The sequence below is a fragment of the Pongo pygmaeus genome, chromosome 2 (genome assembly GCF_028885625.2).
Source record: "Pongo pygmaeus isolate AG05252 chromosome 2, NHGRI_mPonPyg2-v2.0_pri, whole genome shotgun sequence".
NCBI lineage: Eukaryota > Metazoa > Chordata > Mammalia > Primates > Hominidae > Pongo > Pongo pygmaeus.
Window position 1 is genome coordinate 181950018 of NC_085930.1, and position 16365 is coordinate 181966382.

The window sequence follows — 16365 nt, forward strand, 5'->3', positions numbered from 1 at the left end:
TCTTGAAGTTTTCCACTCTGATTGATGTCACTGTTCATGCCATATGAGCACTGAGCACTGTTAACTGTAATTTTTTAACGTGTCTTCCCTAACCTCGGATAGTTTTCTTACACTCATGCAGTGATCAAGTTGAGAACTGTGTACACAAGGAAGCCTTCTGAAAACAGAAGGAGTTCTGTGTAGCTGTTTTCCAGTAATTTGCCCTGCAAACTAGGTATCTGATCACACTGGACTCGCACATTTGCTTCTTTCTCTTAGGGATATAGCTAGGCACTATCTGTGCTTTCTTTGCAGGGAAGAGACTTTCTCTAGGCTATAAGCCAGGACAGTTGTAGGGCTTAGCTTGTTTCTGTTTCACAGAAATGGATGTTAAGTGTCTTGAGAACCCTTGTTTCTTTATATTTTGACTGATTTTTTTAGTTGTTTCAGGCAGAAAAGTAAATTCATTCCCTGTTATTCTATCTTGTCTGAAGCAGTAGCCTTAGTTTTTGTTTCAGTGAAATGATTGGCCTATGACTTGGGAAGACTTACATAAAACCTTATTTGAACTTATATTGAAAACTTCAAAATTTTATTAGTCTTAATTTTGTACAGGTTTAATGTATTTTAGAAAGTGCATAGGGAGTATAGTAAAGAATATAGAAAGGAATAATAGTAAAACATACTTTTCTGAAGGAGTCTATGGAAGTTTTTTTTTTTTGGAGATGGAGTTTCACTCTTGTTGCCTAGACTGGAGTGGAATGGTACGCAATCTTGACTCGCTACAACCTCCTCCTCCTGGGTTCAAGTGATTCTCCTGCCTCAGCCACCAAGTAGCTGGGATTACAGGTGCCTGCCACCATACCCAGCTAATTTTTATATTTTTAGTAAAGACAGAGTTTCACCATGTTGGTCAGGCTGGTCTCGAACTCCTGACCACAGTGATCCACCCACCTTGGCCTCCCAAAGTGCTGGGATTACAGGCGCGACACCGCACCTGGCCGGAAGTTGTTTGTTTGTTTGTTTTCCTCATCCTGGGCTCCGTGGGCATGGAAACTTTTTTAATGTAATGGGATACTTTTAAGGAATATTTTAACTGATTCATTTATCAAAATTAAGACATTCACATCAAACACAACTTGTGACATGACTTGTGTTTGTTGCAGTTTTCATGTTCTATTTTAAAAGTTTTAAAAATAACTATTTTTCAGGCATATTAATGAGGATAAGAGAAAAACAGAAGCTCAAAAGCAAATTTTTGATGTTGTTTATGAAGTAGATGGATGCCCAGTAAGTATTCTTCTTTAACAATTATTAATTTATTTTCTTCTTGTTAATGAGGTTTCTGTGGTTTTAATATAAATAATATCTTGGCACTACTTTCTTTTAAATTACAACTTCTTAAAAATTACTTGATACCAAGTGATCTCTTTTGTTATATTTTCAACCTATACAGGCTAATCTTTTATCTTCTCACCGAAGCTTAGTACAACGGGTTGAAACAATTTCTCTAGGTGAGCATCCCTGTGACAGAGGAGAACAAGTAACTCTCTTCCTCTTCAATGATTGCCTAGAGGTAAAGATGTACTTCACATAGTATAATAACACTACTGATTTTTGTAACTTCTCTGAATATTTAAAACCAAGCTTTAATTGAAGTGTTATGTAGAATTTTAAATAAACTCAAATAATAATTTTTTAAAAAAAAATTGAGGACAATTGATGATTTAATACTGTTAATAGAATGCTTTTAGAAGAAGGTCTAATAAGAAGTGTAAATTTTCGTGACTTCAAATCTAAGTTAAAATGAAAATTTATTTCCATGCAAATAAATGCTTAGGTCAAGAAATCTGATAACTTCTTGTTTCTGTGTATATTTATTCAAGATTTATAAAATGATTCTCATTTTTTGAAATTTCAGTAGATTTTTTCCAATAATGATGCGGTTGTATTTTGTTGAAGAGGGAGATAACTTGATAATTTACTATTATGAATTCTTCATGATTCCTCAATTCTTAAATCAGCAGGTTTTAGAGTGAATGAGGAGTCAGGTGGGGTATAATGAATCTAATTCTAAAATTCTCATTCAAGTTAGATTTTCTTTTTGTATTACCCCTGCAAGCAAATTGAATTACGTGTGTGTGTTTTAACTTGTTCATCCCTCTAATATGTATTTTTAAACAACAGTAGTGAGGGATAAAAAGAAGTATGGTTTCCTTCATCTCAGAAGAGAAAAATGTTCATTTTGATAAAACAGACAATAAGAAGACTCATTTGACTTTTCTGTCACTGGAAACTTTCTGTTACCTTCATCAAAATGATTAAAGAGTTTCCTTTTCTTTTCTTTTCTTTTCTTTCTTTCTTTCTTTTTTTAAGACAGGATCTTACTCTCATTGCCCAGCTTGGAGTGCAGTGGCAAGATCACAGCTCACTGCAGCCTTGACTTCCTGGGCTCTGGTGATTTTCTTATCCCAACATCGCAAGTAGCTGACGCTATAGACATTCGCCACCACACCAGTCTAATTATTTTTAGTAGAGACTGGTTTTGCATGTTGCGCAGGCTGGTCTCAAACTCCCGGACTCAAACAATTTACCCACCTCAGCCTCCCAAAGTGTTGAGATTACCGTTAGGATTACAGGCATGAGCCCCCGCACCTGCCTCCTTTTTCTTTAAAGTCTTACATGCTTTCCTTTTGTCCTCTCCTACTTCTATCAAAGTGTTACCTTCTTACATATCACACACATTATTATTTATAGTATAAAATACAAGGAATCTTAAAGAGCGGTTCATGTGCAGAACAGTTAAACAGGTACAATAAAATCTCACCAGAAATTCACTTGTGTTAAATGCAAAGTTTTGTCGTTATGAGGCTAAATGAAAAATACTTTTTTTTGGTCAATCATGTTACAAAAAGCACAAAAGTAAAGACAGTCTACTATACACAATTGACTATCTCCTGAAGTGAGAAAGTCAAAAAATCATGAGGCAGGTAATTCTCAACTACCTGTTTCCCTCATAAAAAGGACTTTAGCCTGCCCTGGTTGAGAACAGATGCTAGGCAGAGTCAATTTTCAATTATATTTTATCTGGATTCGCCTCATCATGAGGTTTTACTGTATATAGTTTCTCTGTACTTTGTTTGCTTCTATTAAAGCTTTTATAGGTGTTTTCCTGTTGGAGTCCCTAGGTCAGCTTCCTCTATTCATCTAATAGGTTAGGTTATCTTTATTTCTTTGCTAATCCATTCTGGTTTTTATCCCTTATTCCTGAGAGCTATGGCTTACTTTAAATTTTAGATCTTATATCCCCTCCAAATTCCTTGCAGTCTTCTGTAATTGGTTCATTGACTTGCCATTCACTTTAATTTCTGGTATTGGTCATCTCCTGTAGCTCCTAAGTCCCTAGCTTCTCATTTTCCCTACCTTCTTGAATCTATTGATTTTTTTTGTTCTATCTCTTTTAGCCTCCATGTCTTAGAATCACTTCAACAAAAACTGCTTTATTTATAAAAAACATTAAATTTGGACTTCAGAATTCATAATAAATATAAAATAAAAACTTATAATCTTAAATAAACTGTTATTCTTTAGCTTGTTTGTTTAGGAAAAATAAACAAAACTCTTGGTAAATTGGCAATGGAAATTGTGGTACATTGTTAACCTGATAAAAACCTATAGCCATCATCATATTTAATAATAAATGTTAGAATAATTCAAAATGGGTAAAATCTATGTTTTCTTAATGACAGATTATGTTATACTGAAACTAATTTGGGATTTAAGGATATATTTAACTTTTAAATGTTTTATCTATATTTTAAGGGTTTTTTAAAAAAAACTCTATGTACTAGCATTTGTCATCAAATTAACACTTGTTATTATTTTTCCTTTCTAAAAATTAAGCTTAAAATCATTTAATTGTTTTGCTTAGCCAACTATTCCTCTTCTCCTGAATTCTAGGACTTTCATTTAAGATTCTTTCATTCCTTGATCCTGTCGCTTCTCATCATGCTTCTAGTTCTTTCATACCTCTGGGGCCTTTTGTAAAATGTCCCTTGGCCTATTTTCCTGACTTTTGAACTCTTCTTATGTAAACATGAACATTTCTGCTATATAATTGCGTTTGACTTTTGTTTCATAGTAACTCTGCTTATAACAACTTTGTAACGAATAATAACTAAATGAGTTATATATAGATTTATGTGATTAGTGCTATTTTATTTTTTAAGTATTTGGTCTTTATTTTTCTTCATTTTATTGACCGATACTTTTTTATTTTCTATAATCAGATAGCAAGAAAACGGCACAAGGTTATTGGCACTTTTAGGAGTCCTCATGGCCAAACCCGACCCCCAGCTTCTCTTAAGCATATTCACCTAATGCCTCTTTCTCAGATTAAGAAGGTATTGGACATAAGAGAGACAGAAGGTATGCCAGTCGAATACATTCTTGGTTATATAAAAATAGTTTATATTCATTGTAGGTTTGATTTACTCCATTTTGGCTTTTTTAAATTGGTAAATTATCTTTAAATATAGTTGGTCAGACTGCTAAAGTAATTGTTCTTGCACCTCTATCCCAACTTCATCTCTAGGAACAGAACTGACTTTTTGTTTTCTCAAATGAAAGTACTCTCTCAACCTATAGGATCAAAGAGCTTTTAAATGGCTATGTATTAAAATAGCACCCTAGCCTAGCCTATTCCCACACCAAAATTTATTTTTTTGGTTCCTTCAGAATACAGAATAACCAGTCTATTACCTGCACCCCCCATCTTAACGCTTTCACTGTTGGCCAACAGCTGCATTTTTAGGGCTATGTTTAAGGTACGGATCAGGAATAGATGTGGGTACAATAAGTAAACCCAGAGTAACTGGTAGACTTGATATGGAGTCATATGTGTATTAAGGAATGTTTTACTCTAAACTTTGGTAGTGTTACAGAGCAGGTTCTCTGAAGGCCTGAAATTGCTGAAAATTTATACCTACCTACAACAGTGTCATCTGTTTAATTGACACCCAGTGGTGTATGTGCATGGCCATATTTTGGATGTTAGGCATATGTTCTTACAATATTTAGCTCTTTCCATTACTGATTCCTCTAATAATGAAAGGTTTCAGTTAATGAGAAATTATTCTTTTTTTTTTTTTTTCTTTATAAGAAATGATTCTTTGTTTTTTGGTGGGGTTTTTTTTTGTTTTTTGTTTTGTTTTGTTTTGTTTTTGTTTTTGTTTTTTTTGAGATGAAGTCTTAGTCTGTCACCCAAGCCGGAGTGCAATGGCGCGAACTTGGTTCACTGTAGCTCCTGCCAGGATTCTCCCGCCTCAGCCTCTTTGAGTAGCTGGGATTACAGGCATGTGTTGTCATGCCTGGCTAAATTTTTTTGTATTTTTAGTAGAGACGGGGTTTCACCATGTTGGCCAGGCAGGCCTTGAACTCCTGACCTCAAGTGATCTGCCCACTTCGGCCTCCCAAAGTGCTGGCATTACAGGTATGAGCCACTGCGCCCAGCCAAGAAATGATTCTTAAAGAAAACTTGAACAGCAACTTACTTCTCTTTTCACTTAGTTGACAAATTCTGGATTTATTAAAGGTTACATAGTATAGTTGTCCCTTGGTATCCATGGGGGACGGTTCCTGGACCTCCCTTGGTTACCAAAATCTGGGATGCTCAAGTCCTGGATGTAAAATTGCATCGTGTTTGCATGTAACCTATACACATCTTCCCATGTACTAGAAGTCATTTCTGGGTTACTTACAGTACCTACACAATGTAAATGCTGTGTAAACAGTTGTTATACTATATTGTTTAGGGAATGATGACAAGAATAAAAAGTCTGTACATGTTCAATACAGATACAATCTGTTTTCTATTTTTTCTACTATTTTTGGTCAGCAGTGGATTGAATCCACAGATGCAGACCCACAGATACGGAAGGCTGACTATATATTTGTTTTAAAAATCTTCATTTTTGGATTTTAATTATGGCAGACTTTGTTTAAAATAGGTTGTATTTTAGCATTTTGGTCGTGCAACTTTTCTAACACTTTTAATATTTTTATCATAGAAAATATTAAATGACGTGGAAAATACTGTTTACTTAATGTCATTAACTTATCATCATCATTAGTTCCTTACGTGGTATACTATATTGTCTTTTCAGTGCTTCAGCTTAATATGGTGATGTTCTTTGTCTTATTAAAAATAGAGAGGACAAGGAAAGTGGAGAAGAGATAGTTCATTTCATTGGAATTTCATTGCTCTGAGGGAACTAAACTTGCATACATCTGTCATTTTCCAAGGAGTGACACTTAATGTTTATGGTTATTCTGGAACCCTAGATTGCCATAACGCTTTTGCCTTGCTTGTGAGGCCACCAACAGAGCAGGCAAATGTGCTACTCAGTTTCCAGATGACATCAGATGAACTTCCAAAAGAAAATTGGCTAAAGATGCTGTGTCGACATGTAGCCAACACCATTTGTAAAGCAGATGCTGTAAGTTCTTAAAACAGTATTATAATGAAAGTTTCAGTTTCACAACAGTGCATTCAGACTAAACCTGTACATTTTTAATACTTGTTTATTATGAATGGAGAGTTTTAGTTTTGTGTATATTAAAAAAACTGATGTAATAAGTTGTTTTAGAAAATATTTTATATAGTGTGGGTACACAAAACATTATTTGAGTTCTTGGCTTACATAAGGTAGGCCCTCATAGTCTTATAGCCCCTGTGGCTCTGATTTCAGTGAAGATTTTGGGACTTCTTATAATGTACCCTGTGATTTTTCATTGGTACTCTTCGACATGGCTAAAAATTAGAGAGTATTTTGATTTTTGTTGATTCGTTTGTTTGTTTTTTGGAGACGGAGTCTCACTCTGTTGCCCAGGCTGGAGTGTAGTGGCATGATCTCGGCTCACTGCAACCTCTGCCTCCTGGGTTCAAGCGATTCTCCTGCCTTAGCCTTCTGAGTAGCTGGGACTACAGGTACAGGTGCACGCCTCCATGCCCGGCTAATTTTTTGTATTTTAGTAGAGACGGAGTTTCACTGTGTTGCCCAGGCTGGTCTTGAACTCTTGAGCTCAGGCAGTCTGCCCACCTTGGCCTCCCAAAATGCTAGGATTACAGGCGTGAGCCACTGTGCCTGGCTAGAAAAAAAAAAAAAAAAAAAAAAATCTTATTGAAAGCAAGTTGAAAATTGAAAGTTGCCAATCTATTTTTCTCACGTGAACCTCTTAAAATCAAATGCTATCATAAATATATAATTATCATTATACTATACAGATTAAAGTGAAAATAGATGAGAGAATCAAAATAGGGAAGTTAAATGTCTTGCCTGAAATCAAGTATCCCTGGATGAAATCCAGGTGCCTAAGAGATAATTTGATTTCTTCTTCTCTATATATGAGAGAGAGACATGTGATAGACAGATATAGACCTCTTACTCTTTGCACAAATGACATAGATTGAAGAGAATATATGGATATAATAGATGACCCTTTTCAGTACAATGGTACTGTAACTGAGATTGCATTGGGTGTTTCTGTGGGAATGAAACATGTAATTACATTTAAGTGTGAAACCTTGGAAGACATTTAGGTATAATGTGGTTTATAAAGTAAGTATTCATTAATGAAAACCTCCTTCCAAAGTGTTTAGAACAATAATCAGACTTTTTGTTTGTGTGTGTGTTTTTAGATTTCTATGGACCAAGAATATGTTCTTATAAATAAAAAATTGTTGCACAAAAGATTCAGAGAGGGAAATACAATGCTAGCACATACAATAGAATGGTAGCTAGGAAAATGATGGAGAGCACTTTTGTTATAAATCTTTCAAAACTGCTCGTTGTAAGATTTTTTTTTTGTAGGTATCCATCCAGTTTTTCTAGGTATCCGTATATAAAATGGTTTTCTTTACCTGTAGAAATTCCTTAATGCAGAAATTACTCCTGCTGTTATCAGAATGTCAGACTAGATAGTTTATAGAGTCCTTTCCAAACTTATAAGCCTAATACTGAAATGAAATGTTAACAGAAAATTTTTCTTATAATGTAATCTATTGAATTACTAGCCACATGGTGGCTAATAATACTAGAACTGAAATATAAATAACATATAGAAGAAATTCATAAGCAAAATTAGCCACAAGGTGGCAGCAAACGTTTAACTATGTTCTGACTTATCCTTACAGTACAAAATTCTTTCAATCTATCGAAATTTTGTTCTTAAGAAATACGTTTGTAAATTCAGGTACTCGGTGACTTCAGTTGATCCCTTTCCTGTGTTTAAAATTCTACATATAGTAAATTTTTATAAAGCCCTGAGAATTTTACAAAGCCCTGAGAAATTTTCCATGTGAAGATAATGTGTGTGTGTGTATATATATATACACACACACACACACACAAAAAAAAAAAGATGTAAAAATATATAAAAATCTCTGATTCTTTGAATTAGTAGTTTTTGTTTTTGGTACCCTGTATATATTTAGTTTTTTGGTACCCTAAGTAACTTGAGCTTTCTTAATTAAAAGAGTAAAATAAGCACAACTATTTTATTCTCTACTATTTCATTTGTCATGTCCACTTATTAATGATGTAAGAGTTAAAATTATCAGGCTGAAAGAAAACTTAATCTGATGCCATTAAGTTTGAATCTAAGGCCAAGAGCATGACTGACTGATTCTTGGTCAAAGCATCTTAATAGTTTTTCTTCCCATGGATGTCATGTCCCATATTTTGTTATTTCAGAATCTAAAGATTAAAGTTTAAATCTGTTGAAGATCTTATGTCTCAGAATCCTTATGTGTGTATTTTTGGTCTCTTGCCAACATGTAACTAATTGCATGGTCCGTACTCTAACATTCATATATTGCCTAAGATAAGCTGGTAGCTTTGTGGAGGCCATTATTATTTCTAACCTCTAATGTCAGAAGTATAATTTTATTAATAAGTAAATTTAAGGAACAATACCCTTTCTTGAACTTTGTTTAGTTTAAAAGTAACTTGATAATTAAATGCCATGTGCTACAATTTAGTACTTTTGCCCCTAACTTTATATTTCTTTTGAAATTTGCAAAATTTATCCTACATCTTGGTCAAATAAATCACCATTGGCTACTTAAGAGTTGCAGTCTTCATTCTGAGTTTTTAAACTTGTAAGTAGAATTTCTAACTGCATGAGAAATAGACCAACGATTGGACATATATTAAAAGTTTGTGCTTGTATGCCAATAATATTTATAATGAAGTTAATATGATTTGTATTTAAAACTATAATTATTCTTCCATTTACTAGGCATACCTAGTAAGTTGTTAGTATAAATGTCTGTTATTGGTACCACTTTAATTTGGCCAAATCAGAAGCTCTAAACTATAGGCATGATTACAGAGTTTGAGGAAAACACTGAGGCACAGGCTAAAGGGAGGGGACACGTGATAGATAGGATCTGGGGGTTTGAAGACTAGGGTAAGAGGAGAGCTTAGGGAAAGGAGAGAAGTGTCTGATAACTCACGAGTAGACAGGTTAATTTGCTTAAGATGTCAAATGCTAGAAAATTTCCTGTGAATTAACACCCATGAATAGGATTTTAAAATCTATAGCTGAGGCTCAGTTTCTCCTGAAATTAATATTATATATCTCAGTGGGAGAGACTGACTACTACTTTTTAATCTTGAACTCAGCAGGTCTGTCTTCAGGTACATGTGAATTTGGAGTTGATTGAAAAACTCCTGCCCTTCCAAAGCTTCTTTAATGCTTGACATACTTTGAATAAGTCATAAAATGTTTTTGGAATTATAGTAAGTATTTATTAAAAATGTGTGTTCTCAAGTCCAGCAGAGCTTAAAAGTAAATAAAAATAAAAATGAGTTTTGGCTAATCTATCAATTTCACTTTTATTTTATTTTTTTGTCCTTGTCCTAGTACATATTATATTTTAGAAATTTAGAGAAATAGACTAAAAAGCAGAAAGTTTTTTCTCTTCGTTTTTTGTTTTTAAAGAGAATGAGAATTATTGAGAAAGAATGAATAACAAATAAACCTAGGACTACTGAAGATAAGTTTCCCCGACTTTGCACTTTTACCTGTGATTTACCCTGTCTACCTTCCTCTGTGCAGAGAGCACTAAAGGAAGTACTTCATATTCGTATCTTAGCAAAAATAATATATTTTATTATAGTCTTAGCCACTAGTGAACTAGCAATATGTTTACCCTTTCAGTCATTCTGAACCCAGAATCTTCTAGAAAGGTAAAAAATCTTGTATCTATCTTCCCCTCCCCTAAGTCAGAAGCAGTTTGTTAGTTCATTGAGAGAAAGCATGAAGCCACTGGTTCCATTTTTAGTTCATCAATGGTTATTAATACTTAGTCATAGTTAAGATAACAATAGAAAAAAATGAGAAGCTCCTTTATTAGCATTTGCTAAGGATTTAAATTTCAGGGGCCTTCATTAAAAGAGCATTTCAGCAAAATTAAACACACTTGGAGTTTAGTTTCATTACATATAAAAATGGATACATTTTGCATCAAAGAGTAAGTTACCAATGTTTAGTTTAATAGTCATGCTATGATTTTTACCATCTATTAAATTGAAAGATAATACTTTTTGCACATAAGAAAAAAAATCAAATATACAACAGTATACTGCAGTAAAATATGTCTTATACCCCTGTCTGGCTAATCTGTCTTTCCAGGGGTATGACTTTTGATACTTTCTAGAAATATAAGCATAGACATATGTACATTCTTCAAAAATGTATTTATGTTTTTTTGGGGGGGAGACAAAGTCTCACTCTGTTACCCAGGCTGGAGTGCAGTGGCGCAGTCTTGGCTCACCACAACCTCTGCCTCCAGGTTCAAGTGATTCTCATGCCTCAGCCTCTTGAGTAGCTGGGATTGCCGACGTGAGTGACCATGCCTGGCTAATTTTTGTATTTTTAGTAGAGACGGGGTTTCACCATGTTGGCCAGCCAGGCTGGCCTTGAATTCGTGGCTTCAAGTGATCTGCCCACCTGGGGGCCTATCAAAGTGCTGGGATTACAGGTGTGAGCCACCATGCCCGGCCAAAAATGTATATATTAGATTTATTCCGAAGTAATTTTCTCTTTAGAATGCAGTCATAAATGGATATTTTACCTGTTTCTAAGCTGTTTTGTAAATAGGTGACTCTTTGGTATATGTGTGTTATTTTGTAATCAGTCACAGTTAATAAATTATCACTGTTTTCAATTATTTTCCAGCTAATTTTAGTGGATCTTTCAGCTTTCAGTTAAAAAAAAAGTCATAAGTTTACCAATTGAAAGGAGCATTGATAAGTTACTTTATAGTTTAAAAATAAAACATAAGATATATTTGTTTTGATTTTTAATTGATTTTATTTATAATGACATAATTGTACATGTTTTGGGGTACAGTGTTAAGTTTTGTTGCATGTATACATCGTATAATGACCAAGTCAGGGTAATTACCATATCACTTTTTTCTTTAAGGAAAATATATTTAAATGTCAAAACATTCTTTTCTGAATTTGCCTCTGTATCTTATGGACATAAAAAATTCTATCAAATAGTAGGTTTTTGGTATATATCTGTTGATTGACTGAGATAAAAATTGAAATAAAAATGGAATGAAATCAAAGCAGAATTAAGTTCATAAAAGTAAGGATACAACTGAGCTTATCCATATATACAGTAGTATAGGAAATGTGATCCCCCTACTGTGAGATATAGGAAATCCTAGTAGTGTAAAACCTTGCCAGATATGTGTGGCAGAGCTTGAATCACATCCCTCAGTGCTTTGTTTCTTACAGATTGACATAAGGTATCAAATATTCTGTTTTACAAACGATTACCTAGATAGTTGGCACGAACCAACCAAAAACTATTAGAATTAGTAACAGAGCTTAGTAAAGCAGCCAAATAAAATATAAATACATATGTATCAAGAGTTTTCCTTTATGCTGGCAGTAACCAGTTAGAAAGTATAGGAAATGAAGACCTCTTTTCCAATAAAATTTGATATAAAATATCTGTAAAACATGAAAAAAATATATACCCAACTAGTAGTTTAAAGCAATACAGATAAAGATAGTGTTATATCCATTGTTTTTACAAATCAAATTGTAACAAAAAATTGAAGGAGACCATTGAGGGCTAGTGAGGCAAGATAGATTGTTTCCTGTTTTGACAGTGAGAGTATAGTTGAAGCAGTATACCCTTTTTCCATCAGGAACTTTTCGTATTCTGCTTTTCTACCTCTAGTGTTCTAGTTTAGAAAATTACCAACATGTGGTTTAATATTTTCATATACAAAGACATATACTTTCATTTATTTCTTTTTATTGTGGTAGAATATACGTAACATAAAATTTACCAGTTTTAACCATTTTTAAGTATATAGTTCATTGGCATTAAGTATATTCATACTGTTGTGCAATATCACCACCATCTGTTTTTCGAGCTTTTTCATCTTCCGAAACTGGAACTGTGTACCCATTACACAGTAATTCCCCATTACTGCACTCTAAATGCTCATAAATAGTGGAATGATTGAATTAATTATGGTATAATCAGAGGAGATTTGTCAACTCTTCATTAAGAGTAAATCCTTTGAGACAAAAAAATTACAGCTAATTGAAAAACATAAGGTACAAAACTGAATAATATTTCCAGTTTTGTTATGAAGAAACATTTTATACGTGTAGAAAAATATCTGTAAGAAATATACCAAAGTGTAGACAGTAATTGATTAGGAGAGTTATGGGTAATTCGTGTTTTCTGAATTTTTCTTAAAAAGTAACATTAAATTGAAACGATATTGACATTTACAAGCCCTATTAACTGATTTGTACAAGATAAGCAACCTAGAGTTATTTAGCAAATCGATCAAGTGGAAAGAGAGGTTCTATAGCAGGCAGAGGGGATGTGGTTGTTCAAATGACAAAATTAGAGAAGCTTTAGAATAACAAAAGCTGTCCATGTATCAGCGGTGGAGAGCTGAAGCAAGCCTTATAATTGTTGAGTATAATATTTAACACTTTGTAAAGAGGCTTAACATTTCATTTCAAAGTACTTCTATGCATCATTTTGTTTTAGCCTTATGATTACTATGGGTTAGGTATACTAGATATATTCTACATTTTGCACATGGAAAAAATTTTCATAAAAAAACAACTTTCACAAGGTTGTTTTTTCTCTGTCACCACAGAATGAATAGTCTTTTATAGTGCCAGCATAACAAGGCAATTTGCCTATTCATAGTCTAGATTTACAAATTTAAAGTGCAAATTTGTTATAGGACTATACAAAATCATTTTGTCTAACTTGCTTTCTTCTGAAAATCCAACCTTAATTTGAACAAGTAATATTTTTAATTACTTAGAGATTAATTGTCCTGTTTAAGTGGTTCAGTGGTTCTTGGCCTATATGAGGTCTTTTTAAAAATTTATTTTTAATTGACACATAATTGTACATATTTATGGGGTATAATGTGATGTTTTGATACATGTATACATTGTGTGTTGATCAAATCAGGGTATTTAGCATGTCCATCACCTAATATACTCATTTCTTTGTGGTGTGAACCTTCAAAATCCGCTATTCTGGTTATTTTGAAATATACAATACAAGAATGTGTTGTTAACTATAGTCACCACTGTGCAATAGAACGCCAGAACTTATTTCTCCTTTCTAACTGTAACTTTGTGCCTATTGACCAATCTTACTCCACCTCCCACCCCATCACGTCCTCCCCAGCATGTCAGCAGTGGCTGACCTCATAGAAGTACAGAGTAGACTGGTGGTTATATGAGGTCTTTGATTCCTTTGGGAACGTGATACAAGCTGTGAACCCACTCTTCAGAAATATGCCCTTTGCACATGTACATACAAAATTTTGCACCCAATTTCTGTTCATTGTCACCCTATGGGCTCTTGATCACAGGTTTAGAACCTCTGATTTAGAATCCTTACAAATGCTGATTGAGGACAAAAGGGTAAAGTAGGAGAAAGTCTAAATCTTAATTCGAGTTTATGTCAAGAACAGTGTTTATGGTATTGGTTTTGTAGCCGACTTTATACTTAAGCATTACGTTTAAGTCTGCTAAATTTCTAACTTGTTTCAGAGTTGTTAGGTTTTATTTTGAGGTCTATTTCCAATTGCTTTGGTATCCATGACCCTTACAACAAATTACACATTTACTGAATGCCTATTTTTCACTATCCTTAAGTCAGTACATTTCAGGGTAGAAGTAATATCAAGCACATGAAAAATCTTGAGTAGCTTCATTTATAAATACTCCCGTATGTAAATATGCTTAAAAGTTTGATTTTTAGAAACAGTTGTGTGTGTTTAAGATAAGAAAAAGTATTATTTTTCAATAGGAGAATCTTATTTATACTGCTGATCCAGAATCCTTTGAAGTAAATACAAAAGATATGGACAGTACATTGAGTAGAGCATCAAGAGCAATAAAAAAGACTTCAAAAAAGGTGAGTTTTAGTGAAATTATTATTTAGCACATCTCTAACATATTTTCCAGACTATATTCAAATAGTATTGCTGCAAACACCAGTATAAAGATAGTTTATAAAACAAAGCCATTCTTGGGTTCTAGGAAATAACCCACAGAAACAATAGTTTTACTTCAGTTACTTCTTTGCCACAGTAACTATAACTTGTTATCCCTCCCGTTATTGTAATAATGATGCTTCTGTGAACTATCCTGCAGTAGAAATGTACTGTTGGTGTTTTAGATTTAAATATGTGTGCACTCATCTTAAATATATCGCCACATTTATTTTCAGCAAAGGGCACACGACAGTCAGGGGACCTGGGATCTATTCCTGACTCTAGAAGTATATTTTAGTCTTCTCGTGATGAAAATAACTTGCTTACCTTATCAGAGTTGTTGAGGATTACATAAGTATGTTGATAATAGGCTTTTTAAAAGTAGAACTAGAATTTTAGTGTTCTAAGAGAGATTTACAGCCATATTCTCTACTGCTAGATTTACAAGTTTTGTTTTCTTTCCCTTGGAGGGGAGGCTTTGTATTTTAATAATTTTTGTATCTCCTATCATTTAACATGTATGATGTATAAAAGAAAAAAATGTTAGATTATTATTCAAGTGAATTCCTTCACTCTTTCAATAAGGAAATAGAGGTTGAGGTGATTTTTGGATTAAAAATCTCACAACTAGACTGGCTGAATCAGAGAAGAACTTAGGTTTCTTCTCTCCCAGGCTAGATTTCTTTTCTCCTCCTCCTTCCATTGGACTGCAGTGCTCTCTAAATGAAAGTTGAAATAGTCTACAAATTTCCTCACTGTTTTGTGCCAAAGAGATTCTAATCCTGCCACATAGTACAGTAGAAAAACTTTTGCCATATATTTGGCTTTTTTATGTTTAAATATTCTTAGCAGTATTAAATCTGTCTAGGTTTAACTAATTGTAACTCTTAAACTCTAGGTTACGAGAGCATTCTCTTTCTCCAAAACTCCAAAAAGAGCTCTTCGAAGGGCTCTTATGACATCCCACAGCTCAGTGGAGGGAAGAAGTCCTTCCAGCAATGATAAGCATGTAATGAGTCGTCTTTCTAGCACATCATCATTAGCAGTAAGTTATTTTGATTTAATGGGGTAAATGACTTATTTATGAAGTTGGTATAGAATTTGTTAACTTTTAAAAATTGGAAATATTTCTTCCATTTTTAAAAAATTTTAATAATTTCATTTAACCCAGTATGCCAAAATATTATCATTTGAATGTGAGCCAATGTAAAAATTACCAGTAAGATATTTTCATTCTTTCTTATGTACTAAGTCTTAAAAACGTGGGGTGCACCTTATACTTACAAAGCTGGCTGCATTTCAGACTGGCTACGTTTCAGGGGTTTCATAGCCACATGTGGCTCCTGGAAGGACAGCACAGCTCTGTACACTGGCACTGAAGAATCAGCATGGAAAGCATGATGCTAGGGGAGAGGAGGTCTCCCCTAGTGCGCTTTAAACCTTGGCATCCTAACATAGTCATACGTCATTTTTTAAATATGTATATCCAAACTTCTAACCTCTTTATTGGGTAAAGGCAAGTGAGAAAACCCTACTACGAATGAACTGGAGACATACTTAATGTGTAGTTTATTTGATAGGAAATTTTATTGGGATTGAAATATGTTCTAAAATCTCTAAGAAAGGAAACACGTTTCAATCTGGCCTGTCACTTTACTAATGTAAATAGCTATGATTCTGCTTATACATATCGGTTCCAATAACATAGCAGAGACCGAGTTTTATTCCTTTTACTATTTTTGTGATGAGTAGAATATAATCTCTGAAACTGAATTTCAGAGGATGATACGAGTTCTAAATTTATGTATATTATA

At 33.6% G+C, this 16365-nt stretch overlaps 1 protein-coding gene across 5 annotated transcripts in view; it reads left to right on the top strand.

Annotated features, from left to right (window-relative positions):
* Nucleotides 1-16365, top strand: part of ECT2 (epithelial cell transforming 2) — a 70949-nt gene that overhangs the window by 50694 nt on the left and 3890 nt on the right. For all 5 annotated transcript variants that reach the window (XM_063662421.1, XM_054482079.2, XM_063662420.1 and 2 more), the window contains 6 exons: nucleotides 1191-1269; nucleotides 1436-1555; nucleotides 4269-4407; nucleotides 6322-6476; nucleotides 14365-14472; nucleotides 15450-15596. In XM_063662421.1, coding sequence (XP_063518491.1) covers nucleotides 1191-1269; nucleotides 1436-1555; nucleotides 4269-4407; nucleotides 6322-6476; nucleotides 14365-14472; nucleotides 15450-15596 — 748 coding nt within the window. The remainder of the gene's footprint in view (nucleotides 1-1190; nucleotides 1270-1435; nucleotides 1556-4268; nucleotides 4408-6321; nucleotides 6477-14364; nucleotides 14473-15449; nucleotides 15597-16365) is intronic.